The sequence below is a fragment of the Vicugna pacos genome, chromosome 17 (assembly GCF_048564905.1).
Source record: "Vicugna pacos chromosome 17, VicPac4, whole genome shotgun sequence".
Taxonomy (NCBI): Eukaryota; Metazoa; Chordata; class Mammalia; order Artiodactyla; family Camelidae; genus Vicugna; species Vicugna pacos.
The window spans coordinates 55,470,509-55,480,582 of record NC_133003.1 but is presented as its reverse complement, the minus strand read 5'-3'; the positions used below and the strand labels follow the sequence as shown (position 1 = coordinate 55,480,582).

The 10,074-nt window shown below is 57.9% G+C and overlaps 1 protein-coding gene across 3 annotated transcripts in view; it reads left to right on the top strand.

The window, feature by feature from the left end:
- The first annotated feature begins 5,186 nt into the window (after positions 1-5,186).
- Positions 5,187-10,074, top strand: part of ALDH1L1 (aldehyde dehydrogenase 1 family member L1) — a 45,384-nt gene continuing 40,496 nt past the window's right edge. For all 3 annotated transcript variants that reach the window (XR_012060828.1, XM_072942024.1, XM_072942025.1), the window contains exons 1-2: positions 5,187-5,256; positions 9,260-9,411. Coding sequence is in view for 2 of the 3 variants with exons in the window: in XM_072942024.1 (XP_072798125.1) it covers positions 9,285-9,411 (127 nt within the window). In the remaining variant the exon portion in view is untranslated. The remainder of the gene's footprint in view (positions 5,257-9,259; positions 9,412-10,074) is intronic.

Below are 10,074 nucleotides of genomic sequence, written 5' to 3'. Positions count from 1 at the left end.
ATCTACCGTCCTGTACCAACAGGAAACACTGATAAAGGAAATCCACCATTCCACCCACGTACCCACCCACCCAAGCATCCGTCCGCCATCCGCCATCCGTCCATCATCCGTCATCCATCCACCCACCCAGGCATCCATTGTCACCCATCACCATCCATTGTCCATCTTGCTTCCCTGCCCTTGTCGCTTTGGCCACGTGGCATCGAAGGCCTCTCTGACTCTGTGTTTAGATGCCTTCCCTCCCCACATTGGCAGGAACCGCAGACGTTAGTTCTCCCCTTTCTTTTATGCACCATTTCCTTCTCAGCTGAATCCTTTCCGCTGGCTTTTTGCGCACCTTAGCCTCTCTTATTAGAAACCTCTTCCCCACCTGCGGGTCTTTCTACCACCCTGCCTGCTCCCTACCTCCCCTCACAGGCAGACGCTTGTCCCCAAGTCCGCACGCTCGGGCTCCTCCCGCCCAGGCTGGCTCGGCTCCCGTCCCCCAGACCCAGTGCTCAGCGAGGTGGTCCCAGGCCTGATGCGCACACGCACTCCCCGCCCAGCTCCTCCACAGCGGGGGGTGCTCGTGGGCAGATAGAGCCTGGTGCCTCGCCCTCCCCGCTGCCCCGTATTGCAGGGGCCTGGCCTCAGAGAGCAGCGTTCTCAGGCTCCCTTGCCAGCAAGTGCCTGTCAGTTTGTTCAGGCATTAGGAAGCCCTGGTGGGGGATGGGAAGAGGGTGAGCTGGTCAGGCAGCATCTCGGGAGGGGCTGCGTCTCCTTGACCCCCGGGGGCAGCCCTGCCAGTCCCCATTCCCACGCGGCCCTCTGCTCAGTTCTTTCTCTGCTGGGTGACTCCAACCTCAGCTCCGCGGTGCAGAGCAGAGGGGGCGAGAGTCTTGGCAACCAGGTATGTGACCGCCCTGAGGCCACAGCACAGGCCGCACACAGTGGTCCAGGCAGGAGGAAGTGTGTGCGCTGGGTGTGGCACCGGTGACTTCGTCTCCCCTCGTCCACCTGTCCTGCAGGTGGCGTCAGCTTCCTGTCCACTACTCTGCTCTGGGGCCCTCGCTGTTTCTGGTCTGCACTCTCCGCTCATCTGGTGCCGAGTGATCTCTGCCCCACTGAGCGTGGGTGGATCTCTCCTGACCGGGCCCCCGGGCTCCCTAGGTCCGTGCTTCTTCCCTGGCTGCTCTGGATTCAGACCCGGAAAGGCATCCACTGGCCTCTTCCCAACCGGCAGAGGGTCCTGGAAGGAGATGGACAAGAGGAGGCGGGCGGGGTGGGCACTTCGTGCCCGGTCCCCCTTGTGGCCGCTGAGTCCTGGCCCAGGTCCCTGCTCCGCATACACAGCCCTCCTCTGGGGGTGGAAAATGCTCCAGGCCCCTCCCCACCCCTAGGGCCCAGAGGTGGTGACAGCTGCCGCCCTGGCCCCGGGCTCCACCCGCACGCCCTCGGACCCCCGGGCCCTTCCCACGTGCCCTCAGACAAGCACGGTGTCCTCACTGGTCCCCCGCTTCCTGGGGTCCCCACCTCTTGTTCTCCAGTGCAGGCAGTGCTTCCCGGATGCCATGCCCAGGACCATCAGGGAGCCGGGACGGTTGTCAACAGGGACACTGTTCCTATGTTTAATGCTAAATGATCATTTTAATGAAATTATTACAGCCAAAGGAGACTGATTTTTAAAAAAATCAATTGTGGTAAAATAACGCAACATTTACCATCTTAACCATTTTTAAGTGTCCAGGTCAGTGACATTAAGCACATAACACTGTTGTGCAGCCGTCACCACCATCATCTCTAGAACTTCTCATCTTCCCAAACTGTAGCTCTGTCCCCACTAACCTCTCACTCCCCACCCCTCCCCAGCCGCTGGCCCCCACCGTCTACTTTCTGTCTCTGGATTTGACTGCTCCAGGGACCTGCTGTGAGTGAGATCACACCGTCTCTGTCCTTCTGTGACTGGCTTGTTTCACTGAGCACAATGTCCTCAAGGGTCAACTGTGTCACGGCCTGTTAGGAGTTCCTTCCTTTTTAAGCCTGAATAATATTCCAGGAAATTGATTTTTTTTCCAGATGTTCTTATGTTGCAAAATAGAAATTTAGCCACCCAATGTCAGCTGCCCAAGTGCTTCTGCAGTGGCCCTGGCCTGTGAAACAGCCCATCTGACCACTGCTAGACGCAGGGGCAGGCAGATTCCAGCCCAGCTTCTCTGGGCCAGCTGCCCAGGGGTCATGCCTCGTCCCCTCCCCCACACCCCTGCGTTCATTCTTACTCTACTCCCCACCTGAATCTTTCCCATTTTTTCCTAATTAAACTCACGCTGGTCCTGCCAGGCCTTATCCTCCCAAGGAGGCCTGACGCACCCCAGGTCCCATCTCCTAATGTCCCGCTCTCACAGGTCACAGCACGTCCCCATCTTTGGTTTCTGCTACCCCTGCCCCGGGGTTACAAGCAATTCCAGGAGGAAGGCTGCACCCAACTCTCCCCAGTTCTCACTTCCTCCCTGCAGTGAGCTCCTGGGGGTCACCTGCTCTGTCCCAGGCACAGGGATACACATGCAAAACCACCCCAAGGCTTGATTCAGCATGGGGGTTGGGGTCTCCTTCAGAGGAGAACGGCTGTGAACTTTGCCCCCGTCAGCCCCACTCTCCAGAAACGCTTTTGTTTGTATTCCCAGGTCCTTGGATGGACCCTGGTTCAAAGTCTGGAGCTGTATTAAGGCTGACTCATACGTGACCTCTGTCTATGCTGTGGTCCGAATATCTCATCCCCCAGATCCATTTGTTGGATCCTAACCCCAAAGATGGTGGTTTAGGAGGTGAGGCCTTTGGGAGGTGATCAGGTCGTGAGGGTGGAGCCCCCATGAAGGGGATCAGTGCCCTTATAAAAGGGACCCCAGAGCTCCCTCGCCCCTTCTGCCCTGTAAGGACACAGCAAGGAGTCTGTGGCCCAGAGAGGGCCCTCACTCGGCCCTGCAAACGCCCCGACCTCAGACCTACAGCCCCTGAACTGGGAGCAACAAGTGTCTGCTTGTGGTGCCCTTTCACAGCAGCCCCAGCTGACGAAGGCGTGGGTAAAATCACACACTGCCCCTTTCAGGGGGACAGGGAGGAAAACCACACTGACTTCTCAGTTCCCGGGGAGGAGACGCACTGGGGGTGGAGTCACAAGGTGGGTGCAAGCAGGGGAAGTCTCACTTTGCACCTGAACAGGAGGTGTGAAGGGAATGCCACCCCAAGTTGGAAAAGACAGCTTGGGTCACGTGCCTGCTCTCTGATTTCCCAAGGCCCGGACCCTGCCAAGTTAATGTTTCCTCTGCTGCATGAGCACACACAGCGTAACCCAGCCACTGAGCTCCCAAAGGACAGCTGAATCATCCTTACACAACAGAACGAGGTCATTCTGGTCACCCATCCATGTGGCTCGAGCCTGCCTGGCCCTCTCAGCTGTCCCCGGATTAAAGCAGTAGCCCCATCCTCTCACCCGCAGCACAGGGCTGAGCAATCACCCGCTGTCCTCCTGGCCCCGAGGGGCCTGCAGAAGCTCTCTCTGTTGGCCATGTCCTCCATCCACACTCACCCACTGGGCTCTCTTCTGAAGCAGGCCCAGTGCAGGGCTCTGGGGTGCACTGTGCCCCCACTCAGGAGTCTGGCCGTCGTGGAAGGAGATAGACAAGCACATGGAAAATTATACAAGGGTGTGATCTGTGCTGTGAATGTGGGCGTTCCTGAGGGGAGAGGGCTGGGCTGCAGGAGCCAATCCCTGAGCCCCAGTGAGGCTCAGAGAGATGAAGTGAAGGACTGAGACTGCTTCTTGCCAGAAGCACTTGGGAGGGGGCAGTTCCAGAGGTCTCTTTCCACTTTGCACTGTCTCCGATCCTTTCAGTCCAAGCTTTTGCCAAATGTAATTCTTTTAAAAACTCTGTGTGTCTTCTATGAATCTTACTGAGGTTCAGTCCTTTCAACACCTGGCAGACCCACTCACTTCTTTGAGATACACACTTCTCTACCTTGGGCTTCTGCAGGATGACAACGTTAAGTTTTCTGAAAGTCCCACTGCTTAACTGAATACTCTAAGTGCCACTTTTGACATTTTTGAGGACTTTTCTAAGGGCCTTACAGCCACGCCCTGGACTTCATCTCCAGATCATCTTTTCCTAGTGGGGCCCTGAATCACGCCTGCGCCTGAGAGCTGTGTGTTCATTTTATCATCATTTGAGATTTGGAGATGCTGGGAACTTTCAAAACCAGCAAGTTCCAGTTCCTTTTTGTTTAACAGTCCTCCTCTGGCTTAGCATCTCTCTTCTCTCACATTTTAGTTCAAGCAGCAAGAAGAAGCCAGGAGGCACCTTCAACAGTCTGCCTGGAAACTTCCTCTGCCAGACGGCCCAATTCACTCGGCCTATTTTCTGCTTTTCACTTTACTGTGGGTGGCAGTGTTGCTCAATTTTCTGCTTAAACTTCCCTCCTCTCAGCACGCGGGCTAAGACAATGCGTTCTTCTCTGACATCCTGACGCCCATCTGGGGGTCCATCTCCAAGCCCGTCTTTCAGAGTCACCTGTCATTCTGCCTTCTCCACCCCAGCTTCAGAGTTATTCTCACATGACTTTCCCACCCCAGGCTCCTCACATTCAGCCGTTTGTTCCAGAAATTCTACTGAACACCTGCTAACACAAGGCACTGCATCGGGTGTTGGGGATCCCTGGGGACCGAGAGTCTTTGCCCTCCTGCTCTGGTGGGGGAGACAGTCAAGCAGATACTCCCAGAAGCAGTGATAAAGCTGAAGCTGGGGAGTCAGGGGGGTGCTTGAAGGAAACCAAAGCCCTCCTGCGGTGGTGTGAGGAGGGGTCTGTCCTCCTGGGTGCGAGCTCGGGAACGCTTCCCTTCAGATGTGGCATCTGAGGGGAGCTGCCTGAAGTACGAGTGGGGTTCCCTGGAGAAAGAGGATGCACAGCCCGCAGACAGTTGCTGAGCAGTGAGCGAGACCACCCGGTCCAGGGCGACTTTGCCCTGTCGGGTCAGCCTTGCAGGTACCAGCACGGGGCCTTTCAAAGCCCGGTGAGTTCTGGAAGGGTCCGTAGCCCCGGAGCGCCCTCCCCGCCCGGACCCCGCGTGACTTTCCGTCCGTCCCCTCCCCTCCCCTCCCCCCCCTCCGGCAGCGGCGCGGGACTGGCGGGGGCGGGCCCCACCTCCCCGCCCGCGCCGTCCCGGACCTACGGACCGGACCCAGAAGCCCGCTCCGGCCGTGACGCCTGCGCCTCTTCCCGTGCGCGGTGAGTGCCCGCTGCCCTGCGCCCCGGGCAGGAGGCTGCCCCAGCCCGCGGGGCTCCCGGCTCCGGGCTCCGGGCTCCCCGCGGGAGCTCCTGAGGGCCGAGCCTCGCCGCGGGGACCCTACGTCCGGGGTCCCGGTCGGGGGTCCTCCTTGGGGCAGCCGAGGCTCCAGCCCGGCGGGGGTCCTCGGGCCACAGGCCGGCGACACCGCGGAAGATCGCGCAGCGCAGGCCGGCAGGGGCCGGGAGGGGCGCCTTCCGGAGCCTGCGCCGCGGGGCGGGGGGGCGTTACCAGCCTGCGCACAGAAGAGAAAACTGAGGTTCGGAGGGGGACAGGGACAAGTCAAAGGTGATGCGATGGCCCGTGGCGGACGGGCGGAGGACGGGCGGACGGACAGCCTGTCCCCCTGCCTCCGAAGTCCCTCACCCCATTCTGGGAACTGGGAACGGTGCCCCATGATTGGCCAAATCTCGGGGCCGGGCACCAGGGCCTCTTGTGATTGGAGAGCTCCAGGCCCCCTGCCGCGGCCCTTTCCGGGCTGGGGGAGCGGGGATCCCGGAGCCCCAGCCCGGCCCCACCATCTGGTTTGGGGGTCGTGCCTTACAGCCAGGTCCACCAGTCATCTGCCCAGGCCCCTCACCTGCCACCTGCCTAGGGGAGGCAGGACTGCCCTCCAGGTGCGCAGAGACAGAATCTAGCGTTCTTGGATGCGCGGTGAGGCTTGTGCTCTGGCACCTGGTGACAGTGTTTTCTCCCCGCTCCCTCGCTTCTCCGTGAAATAGGGCAAGTTTCTTCCGCTCTGAATCTTAGTTTCTTTGGCTGAAGTTTGGAGGGGCAATAACTCACAGTCCCTGACCCGCTAAGGTTGCTTCAAAAAGACGTGAGATTGCGTGCTACATCTGGCCCTGGAGGCCCTGTGCAAAGGGAACATACTGGCATCATCCTCCCCATCACATTAGGAGAAAAGCCTGTGCCATCTCTTTTGGAGATGAGGAAATCGAGGCTCAGAGAAGGAAACCATTGCCACCTGGAGGCTCAGGTGGTCAGGGCAGCTGCAGCGTGGCCTGTCCCCTGTGCCCAGAACCGTGGGAAAGACTGCGGCTGGAGCATGGCCCTACCGGGGACTCCGGGGCAAGTGTGCCCACCAGCAGGTGCCCAGCGGGTCCGGCTGACTGTGGGAGAGGAGTCAGCCCTGGGCCCGGTAGAGGGCAGCCGACATAGGTGTTTTTGTGGCTGGGTGCCCAGCTCCGCGGAGCCTCTGCCCCTGCTAGAACTGCCCTCCCCCACGGGCCCCATGACCACAGCCACGGCGTGGAACAGAGGGTCCCAGCTGCTGCCATGCTTAGCACTGCTGGCCAGACAGGATGCCTAGGGAGCCTCACAGTCCCCAGCTGCCACCTCAGCCCCACAGCATCCCCATGAACCTCGGGCCAAGGGCACCGAGGGTGCCATCTCAGGCAGGAGGCCGAGGCTGGGAGGCTGCCTTCGGCCCACATGGGGCTCTGCATCTCCTCCCTTCCCGTTCCTCCCCTCCTGGCACCTGATCGTCCTGGCACCAAAGGACAAGGTGAACCGTCCCACCTAGCGCTCCTGTCCCACCAGCTCTACAGGTGGCTTCCTCCACCCTGCCTCCCTGCTTCCAAAAGGATCTCTTTTGTCCCTTTTTATTTTTCCAAGAAATTGACGCTCAATATAGAAAAAACAACATTCTAGTTAGAAAAAGATAGTTACAGTCATCAAAAGACTTCCAGATCCCAAACCTCTACCCAGTGACTTCTAACATTTGTGTGAATCCATTCAGGCCTTTATTCAGCCAGCGGACACTTGCACACATATACACACACCACACACATGTGCACATACATGTGCACGCGCGCACGCACACACAGTGCACCACACGCATATACAAATGCACACATATATGCACCACGCACACGCACACCACACATATACACATGCACACACACATGCACCCACACACATGCACACACTCATGCCCCCCCCACATGCACACCACACACACGTGTGTGCGCACACCCCCCCCATCATTCTCATCCACTTGACAATGTCTTTTGCAGAAGCGTTTAATCTTGGTGATGTCCAGCTTATTTTTTTCTTTCATGAATTGTGCCTTTGGTGTTGTATCTAAAAAGTCGCCACATACTCCAGGTCATCTAGGTTTCCTCCTGTGTTGCCTTCTAAGAGTTTTGTACATTTGCATTTTGCATTTAGGTCTGCGATGGATTTTGAGTTAATTTGGGGAAGGATGCAGGTCTGTGTCTAGAGTCATCTTTTGTATGTGGATGTCCAGTTGTTCTGGCGCCACTTGTTGAAAAGACTGTCTTTGCTCCATTGTATTACCTTTGCTCCTTTGTCAAACCATAAAGGTTTTAGAAGGCAAAAAGAACATCTCTGTGAACCTGGAGCAGGCAAAGATTTCTTTCTGAGAATACAAAACCCACTCAGCATAAAGGAGGCTTTGATACAGTGCACTGTTCAGTACAGTATGAGAACTGTCTTCATTAAAAGACACCGTAGAGTGAGAAGGCCAGTCACAGAATGGGAGGCGTTTTTCATAATTACATCTGACAAAGGACTCGTAGTCTAGATTATTTAAAACAAAAGCCAACAAACTAAAACCTCCTGCAAATGAGCAAGGAAAAGACCACCCAGTGGAAAAAACAGACGAAAGACTTGAAGAGGCAGTTCCCACATAAAGGTATCCAAGTGGCTGTGCCACGGAAGAGGTGGTCACCTCCGTCGGTGGTCAGGGACTGGCCAGTGAGCCCCGGAGAGCAGCCCTGGTTTATGTTAGCAAGACTGTGAAGTGGGTGGGCAGGAGGCCGCAGGGCAGAGCACGTGGAAATTGGCACCACCACTTTGGAAGCTCCGAGCCTGTGAGGGCTGAGCATTTCCACACCTGCGACCCGGGAATTCCACTCCTAGGTACATACCCAGAAGAAATGTGTACCTACGTTCAGTAGGAGCTTGGCCCCAGATCTTTACCACAGCCCCATGGGCGACAGCCTCCAGCTGGCATTTCCATCCGTAGCAGAAAGGGTAGATGGATGTTCTTATTCACACTCACAGCGCAGTACCAGGGCTCAGCTGCCCGGACAGTCCACAGAGCGCTGCACGGTGTGACGATGTTTCTGTAAGCAGAGTCTACTCGCCCCTCTCCCTGTCATTCAGGTGGGCCTCTGGAGTGCCTCTCTGTCTGAGTGCTGAGAACAGGGGTGTGCACAGTGTGTGGAAGTTCACTGGAGCACATACTTATGACTTGTGCGCTTTTCTGTATGTCCAAAGCATGTAATAAAATTCAGCAAAATTTTCAAAAAATGTACATTTTTATAAATAGATAATTAAAAGAAATACATCAAGTGGATAACAGGCTTTAGTGCTACGGGCACGGAGAATGAATGGCCGAACTTCGGAGAATTGCGAGGTCCAGAGGGTGTCACTCATATACCTTCCTTCTTGGCTGTCCAATGGCACCCCGTCCCCCTTGCCCCCACCTTCCATCCTCGGGCTGTCCTCTGGGCATCATTCGGGCCCAGGCCCCTTCCTGCTGCTCGAGGAAGCCCAGCCTGCAGGCTGAAAGCCATTTGGGGTCATCTCTCTCAGCAGGTGAGGAGGCTGAGGCTGGTGTGACTTCACCGAGGTCACATACACTGGTTAGTGACAGAAATACCCTTATATACAGCTCAGAGGATGTGACACCCAGGGGTATCACGTGATACTCAGCACCATTTTAGGGGGTTTCAGGAGGGAGTCCCTAAGTCTGCAACCGCAGGCGACTCACCACTGTGGCGTCTGAAGTTCCACCACTGGGGACCTCCCCCTCTGGAGAGGAGACGTGGCCATCCCCCTGCAGGGGCTGGCAGTCCAGGGAGCCAGGAGGTGGGCTGGGGCTGGGGCGGGGCTGGCGGGCGAGGCTCTGGGCAGCTCCCCACCCCAGCCCAGGCCCGCGAGCCCCGTCTGACGCGAGGCCTCCTTCTTTCCCAGGTATTCCTGACCCAGCGCCGCTGTCATGAAGATCGCAGTGATCGGACAGAGCCTGTTCGGCCAGGAAGTATACTCTCACCTGAGGGAGGAGGGTCATGAGGTCGTGGGCGTGTTCACCGTGCCAGACAAGGACGGAAAGGCGGACCCCCTGGGTGAGCGGGTGGCTCAGGAGCACAGAGAGGGGGTGCCCGGTGGGCGGTGGTGGGAGCGGAGCCCGTGGGGCCCTGTGCTGAGGTCGTGGGCTTCCCTGGATGGAAGCAGCTGTACGTGGTCCACCCTGACCCTGCTCAGGGGCCGACTGGCTGCTGGGCCTTCTGGAACAAAGTGAATGGTGGGATGGGGTCCGTGTCACGGAAGAGGGCTGTGGGGAAGCCGGGCCTGCTCCCAGGGCCCTGCAGTGTGGCCGCTCCAGGCTTCTCCAACCCCCGCACCTGGGCTCTGAAGGGCTGCCAGGTGGAGGTCCCTGCGGGTCCACAGCCTCAGATGTGAGTGTGCGCTGCAGCCCCCCGTCGCAGGGAGGGCCTGTCAGGCAGAGTGCTGGGCCCCCGCACCACCCCCTACTCTGGGAGTTTCTGCTTACAGGGAAGGGCTGGGGCCTGATAATCTGCATTTCCAGTGCATTCCCAGTGATGCTGACCCTCCTCCTCTGGGAGAAGCATTGCTGAGCTGGCAAGCTCAGCAACAAGGCGGGAGGCAGGGGCCCTTGGCTCCACAAACAGACCCTCCAGGGACACTCATGGGTCCTTCTCAGGCCTGATGGATTCAGAACGTGGGGCCAGACTAGGAAAGGGGCCTTGTGGGCTGCCAGGCACCAG